The sequence below is a fragment of the Heliconius melpomene genome, chromosome 13 (assembly GCF_056956725.1).
Source record: "Heliconius melpomene rosina isolate 202511_hmr_F chromosome 13, ASM5695672v1, whole genome shotgun sequence".
Classification (NCBI taxonomy): Eukaryota; Metazoa; Arthropoda; class Insecta; order Lepidoptera; family Nymphalidae; genus Heliconius; species Heliconius melpomene.
This window is the reverse complement of record NC_140401.1, coordinates 11,809,235-11,833,173: the sequence shown is the minus strand read 5'-3', so window position 1 is coordinate 11,833,173 and position 23,939 is coordinate 11,809,235. Positions and strand designations below refer to the sequence as shown.

Here is a 23,939-nt window from a genome sequence, read left to right as displayed (position 1 = left end):
AACACTTCGTTCCTATTAAGATACTGCAAATTCCCACTTTCCGCTGAATTCTGGAGGCTTGCATTGCATGTTGAGTGGTGCAACTCAGCGCCGCACTTTGAACAGTGAAGAAACGAAAATATTAAACATTTAATTTCCAATAAACTCCAATGGGAATCAAACTAACAACCTGTCGCGTCCCATGCTTGTCCCCTGCGCCAAGATTGGCCTAGGTATTATATATCTATTATATTATTATTAAGTTGAATAGTTTGTCTGGTTGAACCTGAGATTAATGTCGGGAATCATTGGTTAAGTTCAAAATTACTAGTTGAAATATGTACAATACCTACATAGGCTTTAATATTAAAATTATATAGACATTTATAGATCTCTTACAAATGTAGATATTGCAATAGCATCTGACAATAGTACATAGATTTCACCATATGATAAAGCAAGTCATATAGAAATTCTAAAGTTTAACTTTTAAAGAAATGTTACTTATCGTATTCTAATATTATAAGGCTGAAGTTTGTTTGTTTGAACACGCTAATCTCAGCAACTACTGGTTCGAATTTAAAAACACTTTTAGTGTTGTGTATTCCAATTATCGAAGAAGGCTATATAGGCTATATCTACATGATGTTAATCGTTTCGATTTAAATTATTTATTTACATTAAACTATGAGGCAATCAAAAATAACCAAAGTCACGTCATATATAATTTATAATGAAACAAAAAAATAACTATTCCGCATACGTTAATCGTAAACGTTCATTAGAAGATCGGCTTTCTATGTCATTTGTGTTTTTTATGTTTTCCGAACGAGAAATGTGCGTGAGAATCATATTTTTATTGTAAAATACATTGTAATGTTTTGCAAGTGGATTATAAATGTTTAATAGTATTAGGTTTTCGATTATTATGTTTGAATGTGTAATATATGCGATGGTTATAAGATTCAATTCAATTTCAATTCAAGTTAATTATATTTAATGGTAAACTAAGTGTGTTTAATAAATACATGACACACTAATATAGCATTCCTCCATAAACGACCTGTCCAATATAACAAAAAAACACTTCGAACTAATAGTTCCTGAAATTTGCGCTTTAAATCAAACAAATTTTTCAGTTTTAATATATTAGTATAGAAAATAGATAAAGATTTTGTCATTTCAATACAATGAGTGAAAAGTGTTAGAACAGAGAGTTACAGAGTTGTCTTTGTTGTATTTAATTCGCGATAAATGTTCGCGTTATTTTTTGGGCGCAGTTAAAACGATTTATTATATTACTTATATACCTATTTTCATTTTACCTTTTACCTTAATATAAATATTTTTTTGTTAATAATCTTAGAATTTCGTTTATAATCATTTAAATTAAAATAAATAATAAACTGTTAAGTACATATATATAACACTAGTTTTGACACTACACTATTATAAACACTATCACATTATTTTATTCTATCACTATTGTCATTAAGAACTGAACTGTCATTACAATATAAAAATGGAACATTTTCCAGCTGTCAAATAGTTTTTATTTCCCGCGCGTGTGTTTAAAGCAAAGGTCGCGGCTAGACTGCCTATCGCACAGATAACGTAAAGCCTTAATTGGTAAGTTGGTAACGCTACATTACATCGTTTTGCCTTGTATTGGATTTACATAATAATGAAAGTGTTTACGTATGTTTGTATGTATGGATGTATGTGCGTATATTTCTATGTACCGCATACTTTATTAAGTTATTAATAAAAACAAATTTGCGGTGACGTTAGTGTAATCTCTTTAGAATAGCGATCACGCTTTATTTGTTACAGATGCCATTTTTCAAGACGATACATCTTGAAAAGATAATCTCACATCTTTAAAAACAACAATACTCAAAATGATTTATAATATTTAAATATAGTAAGTTAGTGGATATTTCAGTGAAAATAATATTTGGTAATTTTTTTAATGCTCGTTTAATCATTCGACCAACTTAAGATTTTAGAGGTGGAGACGGATGTGGGTTTGATTCCCACTCGGGGGAGTGAATTATTTCAATTTCCCCGCTCTGGTCAAAAAACCTAAGCGCGACATTGTTTCCTACCAGTTAAGATGCCATATTTGGAAAATTAGGAAAAAAATGGTATAGAGTTCATAGACACAACGTAGAGTTATATATATCTCTACAGTAAGAGACGATTTTCTAATGCTATTAGTATATGAAATAGCGACTTATTGACCTCTTCTGACTTTCACCTTTGTGTACTTGGCTTTTATTTTATTCTTAAGACATCTCAGGCGTTGGTAGTGTATTTAGGTTTACCTAGGTTAAAGATATTACTAGTTGTTAGTTTCATATATTTTTTAGCTTCACGCTGTAAATGCGACGGTTGTCGGTTCATTTCCATTCAAGGAATGAATTTTCATTTCCTTGCTCTGGTGGCAAAACATAGGGCAGCGACGAGTTTCGCCACTCAAGCCGTAATGTCTAGAAAACTGAGCGGTATGTTGGGAATACAGTGTTACCACTTGGCTCCCTCTGATATAAGCAGAACAGCATGAAGCTTCAACAATAAAAAACAATTAACCTCTCCCAATTATACTAATCTAATGCATAACAGGAAATAAAAAAACTAATGTCAAGATTCATTCCATTATAACCGTAAATAGATAATTAAATTACCTATAAAATATAAACTATTTAATTGATAACACGATTTTGATGGTAATTGATGTGTTTTACAACTATCGTATCTGTTTTATAGACGTATACTGTAATTTGATATTGCGGTCAATTAAGCGGTTTTCAACGCGGAAGACATCTTTATACTTACATAGATATATGTTATTTATTATCAATATTCTTTACTCTACGACGTGGGCTTAGATGATCTAATATCTAGTAATGAATATCAACATCTATGTATTGCTTTTGGCGCTAAACCCACTGAACGCGATGGTTATGGGTTCGACTCTCACTCGGGGTGATTATTTTTTATTTCCCCTCTTTGGTAATAGGTATGCATTAGTTGGATTCCGCCATTCGACACGTAGTATATCGTTTTCTTGTAGAAAGATTTAAAAATATATATTTTTTCTTTTCTTGTAATTATACATTTATACATTAAAGCTGTTAATAGTGCTTCTAATATTTTTTCTATTAGGCCCCACTTAAAGATAATAATTACTTCAATTAGTATTTAATTGACTTTAAGCAACTGTTAGAGCTGTAATTGTGTTGTAGCACAGCGCCACCTATTTAAAGCAGCAAAAACTAAGTAAGTTAACATCGCAATGAGCAACGTCATGTAACAATCATAGATGTCGTTGGTATAGTATTGTAGAGAGCTCAAATGTTGATTTTACATGCGGGTATACGGGCGTAAGAATGAGGATCCAGGAGGTTCCTATCCAAAATAGTCTGGTAAAATACATACGTTATCCGCTTTATCAGTGGGCGGCGACGCTGGGGGACTGCGTGGTAGGCCATCATCTTCATCATCATCACTATCACCTCTCCCACGTCTCCTTACTGCCGCTACTAACTCCGCCTGGTGAATAACAATTTATAATATTATTATAATTGAGTTTATTTTGATTTTAGAATTAAAATGTAAAATGTACTTAGTATGTCTCATACAGCAAACATTGTTTATACCTTGCCATGATAAAATGTAGAGAACATAGAATTATAGCTCTCTAAACAAAAATAAGAACAAATTATTTTAATTATTCTATCTAATATTAATTTTAAGTTTCGGATTTGATAGAGATCAACTTAGTGCAACTTTATTCCCTTGCTCTGGTACTCCGTTCTGCGGCGTTGAGTTCCACTACTCAACATGCAGTCTCCTGCGTTAATTTAAAAGTGTCTCAACACTAGAGGAACGTGTGGTGAGGAACGAAGTGTCTTAACACTAGGTTCCCTCTACCTACCCTGCTATGCGCGGGACACGGGAAAGCTTTTAATTTTTAATTATATATAATTTGTATATTATATTATTTTTTTATCAAATTCGAGCTAACATTATTTACATAATGCGATAAAATATCCTCAGATTATTCACTTATTAAACCAAACACACTAAGTGTATGTAAATAAATAAGCAAATACAAAGTCTAAACATCATACAAATTATGTCAACGAAGGGATGCGATAAGGCTATCGCTTCCGACCGTTGAAACTTGAAATGCCTTAAAAACTTAATTTATATAGAAATTCGATTTAATTGCTTTTGTCCATCGCTTAACAAAAACCTAGTGTTAAGACACACCGGTCTCCTCTTACCGCTCAATTTTGGAGGTATTACATGTTGAGTTGCGGATTTCAACGCCGCACCGTTTGTTTTATTACCAGAAGGAGACACACTTACTAATTTCTGCGAATGACAATCAAGTCCACTACTATTGCATTTACAGACAGACAATTTAGCTAAGTTAAAATTAAAACTACTGAGCCCCTTTTTCAATACAACTCAATCAAAACATACTTATTAAGCAAATAGTTGACTCATCGTAAAGGGAATTCAATAACCATTATATTAAATAAAATACATTGGAAAATAAGAACGTATTTCAATATCCTGTTATTGTTATATTATACGCTCGTTTCCTCTTTAATTTATGTCTGGAGGTAGGAAAATTGATGCGAACAGAATCCTTTTAGTAATTATCCGTGTCAATTTGTCGTTTTGCAGTAAAAATATATTTCTTTTATTTCACGATGTATCCCGAACGTAGCAGGGTAGGCAGAGGGAACCTAAGGACTAAGTGTTATACTACGTTCCTATTAAGTTTCGTTCCCTTATTTTCCGCCGAATTGTCAAGGCATTGCATGTTTTCTTTGTTTATCATTTGCCTGGTTACTACAGCGAAGAAATGAAAATATTAAATATTTCTTTCTCTCGAGTGGAAATCGAACTCACAACTCACTTACATTCGCACGCTTGTGCTCTTATGCAGGACTGGCCTCTATTATTTATAATTATATTAATGTCATTAATATATTTACTTTAAATTCACGCATTCTCCCGCATATAGTAGGATAAGGAAAAAGTACATGGTGCCCATGCGTTTCATAAACTACTATTTTTTTTGTCTATATCTATAACCATCAACTGATTTCTACAAATAGTTTACACTTTTATAAGATTTGTAATATAATATGTATTTTTGAAATCTAGAGTTTGATAGGTATTGTATAATGAAGTGCGAATAATATAATTAAAATTATAATTTTTATACGTTTTCTAAAAACATTTTTCTTCCTAAGTGTGTAATATCAATTTAAAAATGTTAAAAAGACGATAAGTATTAACACTATAGGATAAGTAAGTAATAGTGCTATAAATCTAATACTGAGTATAGAACACTAAACATACCCATAGCCGACCAAGCTTCGATTCTGACACCCACAGGAACCTCCTCTTCCATTGACTCATAACAACGACACTCCACTAACTATTATTATTAATTCATATTTACAAAATATTATTAATAATAGTTTAAAGTACTATAAAATGACATATTTTTGTTGTATATGTTCCACATACATATATGTATGTAGAGTTACACTCACTGGGTTTATATATCACTTACCACTTCGGTTGGAAAGCATTAAAGCTTTAACACTTAAAGCTCTTCTTTAAAAAAAGGTTTTACTTAAAATTGGCTGACTGTATTTTAATGCGAAAACGAGCATATAATTCACTATTGTTTATCGATATTGATAATTTTATCAAAATTACTTAAAATTCAATTTTTTTAGGCTCCGCTAATAAACGCGTTAGGGCGTTAGGGCGGTAAAAAATGTAGTGATTTATCACTAAATATTCTATGCCATGCTTTTACACAACTCTATTAATAACGACTTGAACGTCTAAATAAATTGATGACACAACAACAACTAAGCCATATTGAGTCAATGTTAAAAGAGAATTAACGTAGAGGTAGTGAATAATGCTGATATGAGTTTGTTTATTGGAAATATATTCCTCCTAATATTGGTTCTATGTATCATACTTTATTATATAGGTACACTGTTTTACGTGGTTGTAGATTCGATGTCGATTTTGGAGAATATTTAAATAAATTTTATTTTTCGACAAAACGCAGCGTTGAGTTCCACGACTTCACCCTCCCAACACTTTTGCGGGAAAGTGAACGACGTGTAGAGTAAAAAATACGTTTAAATCGACATTTTTACCAGGTTTAATTCCCACTCGGGGGATTGTTGGTTGAGTTTATTTTGTTTCCCCGACTTTATAGGCAAATTATTTCTATAACATTTAACCATTTGCTGGCAACAAAATTTAATTGTAACAACAAAAAATAGGCGTAACTTATCATTTAAATATTTTTTAGTGGAAACTTGACTGGATTGTGAATTATTTATTAACATTTGTGAACTATTTATTCTATGGTTAAAGAAATAATAAAATAATTTAATAAATAGGTTCTTCAACATACAAATGTAGTAGGTACCTACTCAAGACGATGCGTTATATTTGTGAAGATAATATTAATATTATCAATATTACAAATATGGACTTAAATACATATTAGGTATAATAGTTTGTATGACTAATCTAATTATGACTGTTATGACGCCGTTATGTCATTTTTAATAGACACTTAGATTTTGGGTTCACATATTGTATTTTTTTTAGCTTCACTCTGTATATCGCACATAGCAGGGTAGGCAGATAGAATTTTTGAGTCTAGCACTAAGACACTCTATTTTATTGAAGAAAAAGGGGAACGAAGGTGTCCTAAGCGGTAAGTAGCTAGTAACACTACTTCCTCAGGGTCCCTCTGCCTACTCTGCTAAGTGTGGGATACAGCGTAAAAGTAAAAAAATATATAATTTAAATATAATCATTTCACTGGGTGGGTAATGAATTCATAATCATCGCGTTTACAGTCAAAGCCTGGGCATCTGCATCTCGCTGTCAGTAAAATAAACGAATTAGAAATCAGCAAATTGTGACAAATCACTCCGTTCTCTTTCCCTTCCATTTATATGACCTTCATTTACTAGTTTGTACATATATATATGTAACAAAAAGTTTATTCCTATATGTAAAAGGTAATCATTTTAACATTGATTAAGACATTCTAAGAAAAAGTTGTTCTATTCCATCTTGAGTTGGCTGCATTCTTTGCCTTTTGGTTGTATGGAAAAAACCGCAATGTTAGCGATGAATTTTTTTATTGAAGTATAAATATACAATTCCTAACTAAATAGCTATACTTATAAATGACATTATTTTTTTCAGTTTACTCTTTAATTAAATTTTGAAAAAGAAATGTCTTTGAGCCAGAAATATGATTTTTTGTAAAAAAAAAAGAGGATAAAAAGGCAAAAGAGGATTCCCACCCGCGAAACCCGCTATGAGAGCGAATTATTCTAATTTTTCTCGTTCAGGCGCGGCGTTGAGATCCGTTCCAACAATCTGACACTCACGAGCCACCCCGACCTCATTCTTAGCTAATGAACAAATTATCTCTAAGTATAGAGATATGATACACATTGACGTGAAATCATAACATTTTCAATATTACAGCACACAATGGTTATCAGATTTCTATTGTCTCGATGAAAGCCTTCGCACGGTGCAACCACTTTACATAAACTTTAGTGCAGGTATATAATAATATATTTATGTAATCATTTTTCAATTATGAACATGGTATAGGAAGAGTTATGTCTTAAAATGGCAGCTTCTCGCCGCATCTTGAATAGCGGGATAAGTTAAAATCTAGTGATAATACACTTCGTTCCACACTCACCTTCCAATTTTCGCGACATTAAGTACTGAGTGACGGGACGTTTTAAAATAGAAACTATTTATTTTTTTAATAAAATAAAAATATCTTTGCGATTTTATGTTCTATAATATACATATTTATTAAGCATAAAAGCTTAATAAATATGTCTATTTGCGTTGCATTATGGTAGGTAGAGGAAACTAATGTTAAAACACTCCATTCCCCACTTTACGCCGAAGGTCCGAGTCATGCATTGAGTAGCCAAACTTAACGACACATTGTCTTGTTACCAGAGGGAGGAAATGACAATAATAATAATAAAATATTCCTATCACTCCTTAAATGAGCATCGAACCCGCAACCTACGCCTTTACAACCACTATAAAGACGATCTACAACCAATTTATAACATACCATTATTTCTATTTCAACTCCAACCACACAAAAGTGTGTGACACATAAAATTTAACGACAAAACAAAACAAAGATCAAACTGATTATTTAGTTATACGTAACTAACGTGACTTAATAATGTTTCGACACAGCGAATGTAGGCGGATGACTTCTTGTGAAACTTGCGGGTTAATCCACACATATAATATGGATATATGCATAGAAATTAATTTTTAAGAAATATTTAAATAAATAAAAATGGACAGATTAATTCATTAAATAATAGAAAAATTATGAAGATGACATAATTTGAGAACATTGAAGTTCGTTTCCTATAAATGCCATAAAGATATGGCACATTAAAAAAAATCTACTGACCATGAGGAAAGAAGAAGGAAAGTTGTGAACGAAGTGTTTTAATGGGAACACTACGTAGTTTAGAAAAAAGTATTAAAATTTTATATCCTAACGGTATTCAAATTTGTATGAAAAAAGTGAGCAATAAATAGAAAACTCTATTCTTTACTTTTTGGGAGCTTTTTTTCTCTTGACATATTGGAGGACAAACCAGAAGAATAAAATAAACAAATGATCTAACAATTAACCAAATTTTATCAAAAGTTAATATTTATTTAACATCAGTCATCGTCAACAAAGAACTCCGTTAAACAAAGAACTTCACCAATAATTCCTCATAAAGTATGACTAAAAATTAAAAAGAAAAAATTAAGTAATATGAAAAAATTGCATCGCATGTTAATTGAGGCAAAATTAAACTTGTTTGGCTTCACACATCCTGACTCACTAATTGGTGACTCGGCGTTTAGCTTTAAAGTTACTATATGAGTATCGTCAATCATTAAATTATAATATTTAGTTAGTATGTACTTTTTTAAATAAAAACTATTTAAGAAAATGGTAGTTTTCCTTACATGTATATTTAGAGACCGTCGTGGCGCAGTGGCAGAGCACAGGCCTGGATCTGTAAACGCCAAGGTTGTGGGTTCGATCCCCACTCGGGAGAATGAAATATTTAATTTTTTTTTTCAAAAAAAAACGGTGGATAAAGTAATAAAATGATTTACAAATATATACAACGACTTCTCACAATATCTATCTAATTAAGTTATCAGAAAAAATGTGAAATTATCTTATCGTTTCAATTGTATTATTATTACTTGTTGACATAGTGGAAAAGTAATTGTTAAAAATATCTATGAAGTTAACAACAATAAGTATTACCGGTAAATACAATTGATGACCACTCAGCCATACGTTCTTATCAAGCTACGTCGAAAACTCTTATACACTTGTTAGAATTTATAAATGTTGTTAGCATCTCTATAGGAACAATTTTAAAAGTTCTCGCTATCCAAAGGTAGCCAAAGGTCCCTGAAATTAGGCCTTCTGAACTTTTGAGCATTGTTCACTCGAGAAGGAAGTAATCAAAAGAAACAACTTAAATCGTCAACTCAAGGCGGCCACAACTCATTGACAGTACTGTAATTGCTTAGAATTATCATGATCGTGTACTTTTTCCTAAATCTTTAGGATTTAGTTTAGACCTAAAAACATAATTTGCTAGCATTTGACAACATTCTACAAAGTATCGTGTAGGCGTGCAATTTAGACATTGTATAAGCGACCGGTTTGCAAAACTAACACTAACGAGATGCAAATATATTGTGTTTACGAATATATTACAGCTGATATCATTTCCTGAGACCATTTTGGCGCCGCTGCTCAGCATCAGACGTAAAGACGACGGTTATGAATTTGATTCTCACTCGGCGAGTTATTTTCATTCCCTGGCTGTAGTAACAAGATAAAGCGTGGTGGGTTCCCCCAATTACGACGCAAAATCTGGAACATTGCGCAGAAGGTGGCTTACGGAGTGTTTTACTACTAGATTAGCTCCACCTAAACTATGAGTATATGCGGGATACAACTTGCTTGTAATCAAAATAAAGTATTTAATTAAATGTTTAGTTACTTCGTTGTTTTGCCTGTTGACTTATTACGTAAATTTTATAGCTTAGTTATTAACTTTTTTTTAAGCATGAGTATACTCGTACCTACGGGTTAAGATAACATTATATTCTATTTTCTTTAAATAAAATAACAAAATTTGTAATAGATTTGTTTTGCATTCAAATTCCAAAAGAAAAAAAGAAGTTGCTCCAGATCCCTACAGGTATTGGAAGCATATTATAGAATTTCTCATTATGCCAAGCCTTCCGAGAAAATATGCGATGGTCCGTGGAGACCGGCGCGTAGTATTATTATTTATAACGCGAATATGAATAATGCAAATGTACAATTTTAATATATTTTTGTAATGTATTTTAATACTGCAATGCGTACCTATCCATATCTTTAGATATGTTTTAATTATTTTAGTATAGATCCAGTTCAATAAATTCAGTATACTTTCTTTTATGAATCTTCCACATTAAATGAACTATTTATTACATAAAAATAACATATAACTAGCAGAATTCATACTTTGTAACGAAATCCAAGAAATTTTGTTATCTATACGTGAAGCAACAACTTTGTTGGATGCCGTTCCTCACTTTTCGCCGAATTCTGGAGGCATTGCGTGTTAGCGGAACGCAATGCTGCGCTTTTTCTCGACACCAGAGCGAAGAAATGAAAATATTATATTTATTATTTCCTCGAGTGGAATCGAACCCACAATCTATCGTATATATAGTCACCCCTGCGCCACGACTGGCCTCAACACTAGTGACTGACATAATTCAATCTATCATGGATTTTTAATGTGATGGTAATAAATTTATAATGTAGTTAAGAGAGAAGGTTAAGAGCTTTCTTTCGGAAGCTTTTAGTGATGGTGACAAGATTTTAGATTAGTGAAGTCTTTTTTCAAGCGTTGTGTAATGTAATTACTCAATTAGTTTCTAATTAAAACTTGTTTTAATCTTTCATTCATTTACAGCTTAACTAACGCTTTTTCTCGTATATAACAGAGACAAAGGGAAATTGTTGTCACTCCGTTCTCTTTCTGCCCGAATTCTAAGCATTGCGTGTGTTCCTTTAAATGAAGGCATTTCCCTCGAGTGGTGATCGAACCCACAACCATTATGGTTACAGTCAAACGCTATTCTAAAGCGCTACGCTTTAACATATTAATATTGAAATTTCAAAGCGCAATATATATATAAAACAAGTAATACTGTAGGCATGTTAATTATAAACGAAAAGGGGTTAATTAAGTGACGTCATATAACAGATTCATTTCCAACGGAGGTCAGCCGGAGCACTACTCGCAAAGTGAAGGTCAAATTTATAAAAGGACCCTAGTTGTACCTATCAATATATTCTATATGGGAATTGGAAAATTGCAAAAGATTATCAGCAATTTCATACTAGTGCTATAAATAAATGTTTTTAATCCCCGACGAAAACAGAGGGGTATTATAAGTTTAACATGTCTGTGTGTGTTTGTCTGTGGCTTCGTAGCTACCAATCGGATAAACCGATTTTAATTTAGTTTTTTTCTTTGAAAGGTTAGCAGCTCTTTTATAGTTGTTTGTTTACTTTTTAGAGCTTTTTGTGTCAAGGGTTTTTATTTAAATGACGTCATCGAAGAATAAAGTGTGTAGTATCGAGAAACTCCGTTCTGCACTTTCCGCCCTAATTCAGGACTTTCAATTGAAAGGTATCATGAAGTGTTATTTGTCTTTCCATCATAAAAATGCAGAAAGTTATAAAAATAAACAACAGACAGCCAAACCTAAGGCGTTAAACTCTGTGATTCCAATCTTTATCTTGTTCTAATAACTACTAATTATAACTATAAAATTTAAAGACTAATATAAAAATCAAGACATGTCAGTGAAATCATCGGAACCAGTCTTACGTACACTTTAGTTTTCACTTTTACTTTTAATAACATACACATTATTATATAGAATCGTAATAATGCATTGCATTTTATGCTCAAAACTGTATTTTAATGTGTCCATGATATAAGAAAGTTTACGATATCTACACTTCTATACTTAATTTTATAAAACTGGAGAGTTTGTTCGGTTGAACGTGCTAATCTCAGAAACTACAAGATCGAATTGAGAAGTTTTTATGTGTGCTCTAGTCCTTGTATCGAGGAGGGCTATAATAGGCTACTTTTTATCACCTTCATAGTATTTTCCATACATAGCAGGCATAGGTAAGGCCAGGCCTAGTGTTAAGGCTCTCCGTTTCTATTAAAACGAAATCCTTCGAATTCTGAAGGTATTGCGTGATGAGTTGCGGAACCTAACGCCGCGCTTTGCCTCTTTAACAGGGCGAAGAAATAAAAGTATTAAATATTTAATTTACTCGAGTGGGTCGAACCCAAAACCTATCGTATTTACAGTCGCACTTTTGTGCCGCTGCGCCATGACTGACATTGTATGTCATTAAATCACGTTAATAGTTTCGATGTAACCCACAGTTTCAGAGGTTACAACGTAAGAAATTAGTGGAAAAACAGATTTACATTTTTTTTGGACATAACAGTGTAGACAGAGGAAACCATGTTAAGTTTGGAGGGTCTTTCAACACCGCGAATTGTCTACGTTGCCCTGTTTCGTCTTTTCAAAACAGCAAGAAAATGAAAATAATATTTTTTCTCGAGTCGGCATCGAAACTACAGCCAGACGCTGTCGCTGCACCATGATGGCCCCTACTAAATGCGGAAAATAAATATCAACACTATTTCCCTCAAACATAATATGTATAGACAACCCCTAGAGTAAGGTCCGCCTAATGACTTAAACCTTAAATGGGTGAATTAAAGGGTGAATAAAAGTGAGTTCAACCCAACTGGAATAAAAAATAATATGTATCTTTAAGAAACAGCGTTTGACTATAAATGTAAATGAATTATTTCCCCCCCCCCCAATAGCAAGACAAAGCGCGACGTCAAGTTACGTAAGTTACTCAACAAGCACTAACTCGAATTTTTGGGAAGTAGACAACTGGTTGGTTAGGTTCTATTTTACACACATGAAAGAAGAGATGATAAATATAAAAAATATATAAGGAGTTAAAATTTAAAAATAGTTTTTTTTTTATATATAAATCATATAGGTATTTACATACTTTATGATTTTTAAGAAATATTTTATTAAATTACAAAAATTTACATGCTTTCTCTACCAGGGCGAGAGATGATCATTTAAAAACTTACTCCCCGAATTGAACCCACTATCGTCACGTTTTCAGTAGCACGCTCGTACCCCTGAGCCACGACGGCCTCGCGACCATTTACTATTTTTTACCGCAAATAATAATTATACTTAATAAGTTTGTAGCTCTTATACCAAAGCACGTATCATGCCAATATATACAAAGTATATTAAGAAGAAAGCATATCAAGAACCGCAAGCAATAAACCGATTATCGCGAAATCAAAGAAATTTTGTATAAACAATCTTTTACTGGTATTGTTTTAAAAATTTTATTTTATAAGTTAAAATGAAGTTTTACTAATTATAATTCTTACTCGGGGAAACGAGTTATTTTAATTTTGCCCTTGCACTTGCCTTTTTTCCCGACTTATTCTATGATTTTGTTTTTAACAAATGATAAGAGTGTTTTTCCAGTAAATTTCTCTTTTACTTTAATACATATAAACAAATTTTTAATTTGTTTATAAAAAAATCTATTAAAATTTATACAAATAATTACCAAGAAAACCTTAGTTGTGAACAGCCACGCTACATTCCAGAAATTGCGTATAGCGTCCTTAATAGACCTCGTCATTTTTACCATATGACACAAAGCACTTGCACTTAAAAAAACTACAAAAATAACACTACACTTCTAAAAAAAATATAAAAACACTTTATTTATTTATTTTTATAAAAAATATATTTATATATAAAAAAAACTATTTTTTACATGTAAATGTCTAATAAAAATAAAGTGAGCGCGCGCGTTGTTTTTGGAAAGTCTGAGCAAGAAGCGAGACGATACTGACTGAGCGTTGGATCCTCCTGCCGCAGTTTTTACTTTCTAAGCGAGATAATATTTTGTGATACGCTTCTTATTCATAATTAAATCGGTTTTTTTAATGATAATTAGTCTTATGTATTACGGTAATATGGACCTTTTTATGTATGTATGTATGTATGAAATGTAAAATAAGAAATAATAATTATAATAAAAAATAATTAGTTTTATATTTTTTTACAGTTTCACTCAGTATTCCACATGTAGCAGAGTAGGCTGAAGGAACATAATTTTAACAGACTCCATACCCAATTATTGACACACAGTTGAGTGGCTAAACTCACCGCGTTTGCCTTGTTACCAGAACGAGGACATAAAAATAACTAATCATTCCTCCGAGGCGGAATCGAACCTGCAACTGATCTTATTAGTTTTAATTACTAGTAGAGTTACTAATTAATCAATAACTAAGTATAATATAATATTGTCTTTGTATATCCACTAAGTACACCAGAATAGGCAAAAAGAATCCAATGACCTACTATGTACTGGCACTCTGTCCTTAATTTTTCGCCAACTTATAACTTCAATACGCAATGGCGTAACCTAAAGCCAACAGTGTATCTTAACTCAGAAAATATGTATTATAAATAAATAGTTCTTTAGGAATCTATGATAATTACGTAAATTTATAGGTGTAAAAAGATAAAGGTACTGGAGGTATTAGAGGGCTCGACTTTAGTTTTGAACAGATCTGTTCGTGTAAAAGGATATTTTTTTACATTTTTCAGAGTATATTTATTTGTAGGTAAATTTTTTGGAGTGGGCACTAGTGTGTACTGGAGGGGAAATCGTCGGCTAATTGATGATAACATTACTATTACGTACGTTACATAATATAAGATTTTAAAAAATGTTCAATTAATTATTATTGAAGATTTTGTTTTCTTATCTCATCTAAAATAAATGATTTTCTTTAGTTTTTGGGTGGTGTGAAGCTTATTTTTGTATATAGATGATACAATGTATGTATGTTATATGTTCCCCCACTTCCCATCGAATTTCGAGATATTACGTGCTGCGCTTTGTCTTATTATCAGAGCAAGGGAATAAGAACAATAAATAATTCAATTGCCCAAGTAGAATTCGAACCGACAACCGTTCACTGGAAAAGAATACAAGAAACAAATTAAAATATTAAACAATGTATCAATATAAGTAACACTCCATTTCTCTTTCTCATTCTCAAAATAAACTATTTTTATTTAAATAGCATAAAAAGTAAAAAACAAAATCCTATAGGTATGTAGTTTAGTACTTACCTACTCAAATGTCAGTACTTCTTTCTATAAGAGTAAATGTTCTAGCACTATTACTATAGAACTATTTCATTGGTAATTGACACGTGCGATCGTTAACGCCCTGTGTTAAATAATAAACGCGTGTCTGAGAGTTTGCTTAATTAGAGGGAAACGATTTATTGAGAAAATAAACAATTTATTAGCCATGTTATGTGTTTGTAATAAAATTTTGTATTAATAAAAATAACTTGAACTTTACATGGTTCAAAGCCTGCAAAGTTTGTAGTTTTTTGTTTCAGCTTCACGTTTTATCCCGCACATAGCAAGGTAAGCAGAGGGAATGTTACATGTTATTTCGTTTCCTACCTTCCGCCGCATCCTGCAGTTATTGCGTGCCGAGTATCGGATCTCAACGCTGTGTTTTGATATATATTAATAAAATCTGGCTTATCTTAAGTGTGATAAGATTGTTAAAAAGAATTACAAGAACAAAACATAACATTTTATTTTATACTATAATATTATTGTATCGACAAACAGAATTATAAGGGGACGGGAAACTTTATGAATAGGACATCGAATAAGGGACGAATAAACTTAGGACGAGAAGTGACGTAGATACGATAGACACTACATCTTCCCTACTTTTCCCAAAAATCCACTGACGGAACCTTAAAAAAATATAAAATAACAAAAGTTATGAATATTCTAACTTTGATTCCACCTTAAAAAACTGCAATCAATAAGATTTACACCAAAAGCTATAAAACCGGTTACAAACGGCAGTGAGAAACTCGTAGTCGATACATTTTAATATAGCTCACTTTTTAGCTTGTATTATTATTAGATATTTTTAGACAAATTATATGAATAGATCTAAGATCTTTGGTTTTCGTGATTTTTTTACTTTTTAAATGAAAACTCTTAAACCTGTGATATGAAATTATTTTGCTTTAAGTAATATAAGTATAGCTACTAGTCCGCCCGCAACTTTGTTTAGAAGTAAAATGGAAAATTCGTTTCTTCCCGTTCATATAGGAACTTTGACAATTACTCTGCTCCCCAATAGTCTGTGCGTTGTCCGTCAGTCATTTAGTAACAAAAGATTCATATTATATATATATATATATATATATATATTTAAATATTTGGTATTGATTGATATACCTTACGGTATGTATTACTATGGCTCTTATAAAACTAAGCATGGCGTTAGGTTGTGTCAAACAGTTGTAGATAGATTTCAGTTACGAACATATTTATATTGTAGATGCTTTCTCAATTCGGTTAGACAAAGCACGAGACGAGATTCTGTGAAAACTTAACTCAGTTACGAGACGTAACTCAACGCCGCACATTAGTTCTAAAACGTAGTTAACTCGTTAGCCTCTATCAACATTATAAAATGTGCGAAATGCATAAAGGCTATCTTTATATACGTACTGTAAGTAACATTGAAGCTATCAAATAAGGAAAGTGAGCACCGAGAATGTTGGTATGACAAAAAATAGTACACACCTCGGTATGTCTGATATTAGAACCAGATTTTTTAGCCGTGACGTACCTACTTATAATACAAGTATATGTCAGTAAAGTTGTGAGTTTATATACAATAAGGCCTAAATTGATAAGGATAAGCAAAGTGCGGTGTTGAGTTACGCCACCCAACTCGTAATATCTTTATGAGTGATGATAGAGTGATTTCTTGCTTTGTCTGATCTTTCAATCGCAAAGAACGAAGGGGCAACGGAATATTTAAAAATTCTTTATGTCTAGTTAATTGTTTTTTTTCATTGTGTTGATATTTTTTTCCATTTTTTAAAATTCACTGGAATTCAAAAACATGGCGTATTAAATAGCTGAAAACAACGCTACTTCACTTCGTTGTCTTTAATTGTAAAATATATTATAGTATAGGCAAGACGTTTTTCTTAAAAATATATATACAAAAATAGCTTTCCGTCTACAAGCTTATTATAAAACTTTAACAGCCCTTTAATTAAGATATGATAAGATAATGAACATAGTTTAACGCAGCTACGTTTAATGATATCTGACATTAAATACAGTACAGCCAATGTCAAGCTATTGGACCGAGCTATATTGATTCGTTGTATGACTCATGCAACCCAGCCTTTTTTCAAGGAGAAAAAAATACCAAAAAATATAGAGATGTCTCTCTCTCTGTCACTATGTTATGTTGAAATGTTGAAACACTTTTTTTATTGTTTCTTCTCCGGTTTTTTAATTTTTTTTTCTTATGTGGATCACTTTATGCAAACTATCACTAGTTTGAATATTATACCAACATTTAATATATATTATATATGTATGTATATACAACTTTATATCAGAAACATAATTAAAAAACACAAATTACACTGCTTTTCACACTTTTTGACACAATTTAATACCGATTTCACTAAAAACCCAAAGTTTTATACCAAAAAAGTAAGCACGTTTCGCGTTTTTTAAATCTGTTATTTTGTAACACGCGATTGCCGGCGTCGAGCGCGCGAGGAACACTGTATGATTCATCTCATCTCGAGCCGATGGGAGGAAAACAAAAAGTTGTATATCTATATATACATATTATATATATATTTATATGTTATTACGTTGATTTGCTTATAAAATATTGACTAATTGGATGTAACGGGTCCTCATGTCGTGTTATAATGTTAAAAAAGTGTTTTAATATTTATTTTAATTAAACTATTTGTAGTTATATTAGCGTCACATTTATATCTTTTGATCCTCAGATATACAAGGTATTTGGCGATTGATATAATTTAAGCTTCACATTGTATCGTTTATATAACTTAGGCAGAAGGAAGCTGGTGTTAAAACATTCCGTTCTCCACTCTCTACCCAATTTTTGAGACAAAAGACCAAGTCTTAAACGATGTTTGTTACCAGAGCAAAGAAATGACAATGATTCATACTCCGAGTGTGAATAGAACCCACAATTATCATGTTTACAGACGTTGTGCCGATGCGCCACAACGGCCTCAATTAAATATTATATTTGGAAATTGTACTATAAACAATATCGACACTGTAATGACAATATTACATGTTATATACAATACTTTCATGAAACTTGGCAAGCTCTTTGTTGAAGGGAAACATAAAATGGCTATTCTGTAACAGCCGTTGTCAAGATGGAATACATTTTCTTATATCTTGTAAAAATATAATGAAATTGTCTTAAAAAATTTTTTAGGTCTTTAGGTTTGACTGTAAACGGGACTACACTAGGGAAAATGAATAATTGTAGTTACAAAACAAAACGTAATGTCTTGAAATTTGGACGGTAGTTCGGGAACAGAGTGTCTTAACACTCAAAAGAATTAACGAAAAACACCAAACTGTCACAAATATATTTAATCATATTTAATGGCGAATCATTCCAGCAATTGACATAAATATCAATATTTGCACGAGACGTGCGCCGAGCGTGCGCTCGAGTGCGCTTCAGATAACTTCAATTTAGGATTCCGCGGCCATTGAAGTTTGCCAGATGGAGCTTTTAAATTATTATGTATGTATCTTTATATATATATATATAAATATATATATATATATAGTACTCGTGTGTAATGATTTCTACTTTTGTGTGTATGAATTTTCATATATGTATATAGGCTTTGTATGCTAAGTATAGGAAACTAAGTGTACCTATCCAAATTGATTCAAATTCAATATTAACATTATAAAATCCCAATAGTAATTGAATCCATAAACATCGCGTCCATTCATATAGAACTTTCTTCGCCAAAACGGCGCTTAACACCACAAAATATTTAAACAAAACTAAGGAATAGACTTAGAAGTATTTGACTGTAAATTTAAAATAATTATCTAAAACAGTATTCGTATTTATAACTATTATATAAAATAATCACAGTACACAGATTATGTGCCGTACAGTAGTTTAGTATAGAAAGTAATAAAACATCTATTCCATTCATTGGCCTTACAAGGCGACTTTGCATACAACCGGAAGTAAACTTGACACAGTGAGGAACTTTCGATGCTTAATGACTTGTGTTTTTGATTGTTTTTTTTTTTGTAACTTTAACTTTTATTGGTATTAAAGTTTGGGATTCACTTTTTGAATGTTTATTCATGTTTTGTTTGCTTGATTTTTAAGTAATTTTGTTTTAAAAAGAAAAAGAAAAAAATTCTCTGTTTTATTATTTTTGTATCTATATTATTCATTATTAACACTGTTCATTCGCAATTTGTAAAACAATACATGGAAATTGATTCCACGATATTCGGTTTTACATTTTTTCAAATATTATACGTAGGTATACCTCGAGATATGAACGAATTAAGTATACTGAATTCATATATCTTTTTGGTTTTAGAAACAGTTTCAGTAAATAGGTAGGTTTTAGTAAATATCAAGGCGTCATTTCCTATATGTATAATATTAAATAATGTTACATACTGTGGTGGATTTAATTATTTAGGAAATCCACTCTTCAGGCTCAGGTGTTACTAATTATACGGTCAATGGCAACGCCTACATTAAGTTTGCCTTCCAAGTCTAGATTATTATTATACATAAAATATTGACTAAGTATAATATAATAAAAGTAAATTTATAATTAAAGTTTAGCATGTTTGTCATTCTACACAGCAGTGAAAAGTGAAGATATTATAGTCAGTTTAATTCCCATTCACAGAAATGCTTAGATAAGAACTATAAGATAATTATATTATGTATATTATGTTTTTATAAAAATTAATTCTATTTGAAAATTGTAAACATATCAGTATTTTATTACTCTTAATTAAAAAAACTTATAACATAACTATTGGTCAAGAAATATTGTATACGACTAATAGTGCCACCTATTCTTTCTACATTGCACTATAACAGATGTTTAAGTCTAATGACTTACTATAGAGGTCGTTTCTTTGAAAAATGCATTTTTTTGCATTTCTGGACAGATATTTTCGTGTAATTGTTGTTGTTTTTTTATAAATAACTAGCGGACCCGGACGCGGCTACGCCTGCTTGAAATATAAGAATATAATTTCTATAGAAATATAATTTCAATCTAGATGAAATGCTAAAAGTGACTATTATATTTATTTTCATAAGGATGAATATCAAAATGACGCGGTAACGAACGCGGTCGCGTAGCGACGACGGTTGTTATTAACATGGCAGAATAAATATAAATGCATGTCAAATTAGAAAGTATTTTAATTTATTAGTACATATGTGTAATGTAATGTTATATAGCCTATAGCACTTCTGAAGAATGCAGCTTTCATACAAAACAAAAACATAGTAAATCAGACCAGTAGATCCAAAGATCTTAGCGTTCAAACAAACAAACAAACAAACAAACAAACAAACTCTTCCGCTTTATTATATTAGTACTAGTGGACCCGGACGCGGCTACGCCTGCTTGAACTATAAGAATATTTATTTAATATACATAATATATTTATTTTTATAAGGATGAATATAAAAATATAAGTTCATTTTGGGTGACGTTCTCTTAAAACAACCAAGAAACTTTGCAAACCGTTGCTTAGCAACGACGGTTGTTATTAACATGGCAGAATAAATTGCATGTCAAATTAGAAAGTATTTTAATTTATTCGTACATATGTGTAATGTAATGTTATATAGCCTATAGCACTTCTGAAGAATGCAGCTTTCATACAAAACAAAAACATGGTAAATCGGACCAGTAGATCCAGAGATCTTAGCGTTCAAACAAACAAACAAACAAACAAACAAACAAACAAACAAACTCTTCCGCTTTATTATATTAGTATAGATAGAGTATAGATAATTGTTAATAAATAATGACGATGAACAATTTTTTTCTTAGTAAACTTTCTGAGGTGGACACAGTCTACTCGCTTCCCCCTCCTACACCTAACGTGTTGTGTCATACACAACTCATGGTTATTTCAATTTAACCCGGGCGAAGCCGACTTCGCCCCCCCGAGGGTAGTATAAGTGCATAATATGTATACTTACTCGATGAGAAGATGCAACTTGTGCGAGTGCAGGTCTCTCGTCGCTAGACTCATCTGACCTCTCTCCAGTGAAGACGGAGTCGTGGGACACTGACAGTCCGCTGCCGTATGCGCCCTCTCTGGAAATAAAGCTTAAGATTAATTTAAATTTAATTAATTATTTATCATGGTTGAATGGACAACTACCTATTATAGATAGATAATATTTAAAGGTGGTGTCAAAAGTATCGAGTGTTAAACTACATAAAAAATATATTATATAGAAAATATCTGAACTTTCATGATTTATAAGATCAAGGGACACAAGTCTCCGTTTTCCGCTTAATTTTTAAAACAACATTTCTCAACTAAATTTGTAACAACTCACCGATTATATCACGGGAGCAAAACCATACGTTGAAAATCTAATATTTAACATTTACTTCATTGAAAATTAATGTAGTTAAGCAATGATATCTACAGTAAATATAAATTTAGTGTTTTATACTATTCTCGTGAGATGGCGCTATGTGTACATTAAATTAAAGCTAAACAAACTTTGAAATTTTGCAAAACAACTTCAAAATAACAAAAACATTAGTTAATTTTAAAGTTACCCTTCGTATAATTTTATAAAATGGTTATTATAAAACCGAGAGACCGTCGAGACCCTCATGATGCAATGAGATAGCAACTGACTATAAACACGATGTTTCTATATTCAATTGGGAACATAATAATTTTCATCTTCAAAATAAATCCCTCGAAAGTGTCTTAACACAAGGTTCCCTTTGCCTTTCCCGCTAAAAGAATACAGCGTAAGGGTAAAAAAAATATTTCTCCACTTTGTCACACAAAAGAGAAAACGCAATATAAAATTATTCCGATGCTCAACACACAAAGTATCGAATTCGAACCGAAACTAAATAACGCAGCGCTTAACACCGCTTCATAAATATACTGACTTTCTTCTAGTATGGCGCTCTGTGTCCAAAAGCTCGCTAGTCGAACTGCTCTTCGGGTCGGGGGAGCTGTCGGTGCGCGTACGCCGCTTGAACATACGCCGGAGGCCGCGTAGGAACCGACCAGTTCGCCCTTCGCCTATAAAATAAGTAAAATAAAAAAATGAGCTTATAGGGAAATATTTGAGAACAAAAATATTAAATATGCATGTATTATTAATATTTTTTTTACCTACAGTCAACAGGTTCATATCCAAATTACAAAAACAATACAAATACCAACCATGAGTGCTATGATCGGCGTGCGGCGGTCGGTAGGGCGGCTCGAGGGAGCCCTCGCGCACGCACGACATCAGCCCCGCGCCGCCGCCTCCGCCCGACATCCGCACTGACTGTAAAAATACGTTGAAAATATGTTAAATTCATAAAACTTATAGTTAAATACATAAAAGTAGTTCATTAAAAGCTTTTTTTTCAAGTGCAAATGCAAGTTTTTAAAAATAATTTCATTTATAAATACTGTAAACTGTTTCTTATTTTGTTTTCACATATCGTAACATACAAGGGATATGTAAATTTAAAACACTACTATTTATAGTATGTCGATGATTTGAACCCATAACCAACTCGTGTTATTAATCCATCCATCTAATAAAGTCATAACGCGGCTTACAAAGTTTATGACTTCATAGAAGATTGGATAATTATATTAGTTTGTGTTTATTACTCGCGAGGCAACACGTGTCGAGAATTCTATCCTAACATCTGCCACTGTATAATCTTCATTAATTAAGCTGAGATTAACTTGTACTAAAATATGAAAGCTCATTTACTTAAAAGCTTAAAATGAAATAAATTTAAACCAAAATGTTGCATAAAAACACAGCTTCACGCTTTTTCCCGTATTACACGGCAGGCAGAGGGAACCACGTATTAAGACATTCCGTTCCTCTGGAATCATTACATTTTTGAGACGTTGAGTTTGGTGTGGAAGACCTCAACGCCGCGCTTTATCTTATTACAGAGTAAGAAAATGAAAATAGTTCCTTCCCCCAATTACGAATCGAACCCACAACCCTCGCATTTACAGTTGCACACTGTAGCGATGCGCCACGACTGTGTCTATTGCTAATGTTTATTTATATTAGACTAGCGGACGCGCGCAGCTTCGCTAGCTTATTTAGGGGTGAATTCTAATAAACCATGAAACATGTGTTCAATGAAATATTTTTAAGAGTCTAAATTTTAAATTTTATAAAAATCGGTGGCGATTTGAAGATTTTTCCATACAAACTTTCAACCCCTTATTTGCATCCTTAGGGGGTGAATTCTAGAAAAGCATGAAACACATATTCAATTAAATATTTTTAAGAGTCTAAATTTCAAATTTTATAAAAATCGGTGGCGATTTAAGAATTTTCCCATACAAACTTTCAACCCCTTATTTGCACCCTTAGGGGGAAATTCTAGAAAACCATGAAACATATGTTTAATTATATACGTTTAAGAGTCTGAATTTCAAATTTTATAAAAATTGGTGACGATTTAAAAAAAACCTATACAATCTTTCAA

General features: G+C 31.9%; 1 protein-coding gene across 5 annotated transcripts in view; it reads right to left on the bottom strand.

Moving 5' to 3' along the window:
* Nucleotides 1–23,939, bottom strand: part of LOC146532980 (uncharacterized) — a 109,075-nt gene that overhangs the window by 21,400 nt on the left and 63,736 nt on the right. The window contains exons 3-6 of one of the 5 annotated variants that reach the window (XM_085196436.1): nucleotides 22,651–22,759; nucleotides 22,371–22,506; nucleotides 21,428–21,545; nucleotides 3,421–3,534 (exon numbers count right to left, since the gene is read on the bottom strand). In XM_085196436.1, the coding sequence (XP_085052562.1) occupies nucleotides 3,421–3,534; nucleotides 21,428–21,545; nucleotides 22,371–22,506; nucleotides 22,651–22,750 (468 nt within the window). In that variant the 5' untranslated portion in view covers nucleotides 22,751–22,759. Of the gene's footprint in view, nucleotides 1–1,304; nucleotides 1,575–3,420; nucleotides 3,535–5,364; nucleotides 6,995–21,427; nucleotides 21,546–22,370; nucleotides 22,507–22,650; nucleotides 22,760–23,939 lie in introns of those variants that run through there. The other 4 variants (XM_085196437.1, XM_085196438.1, XM_085196439.1 and 1 more) reach the window with 4 other exon arrangements.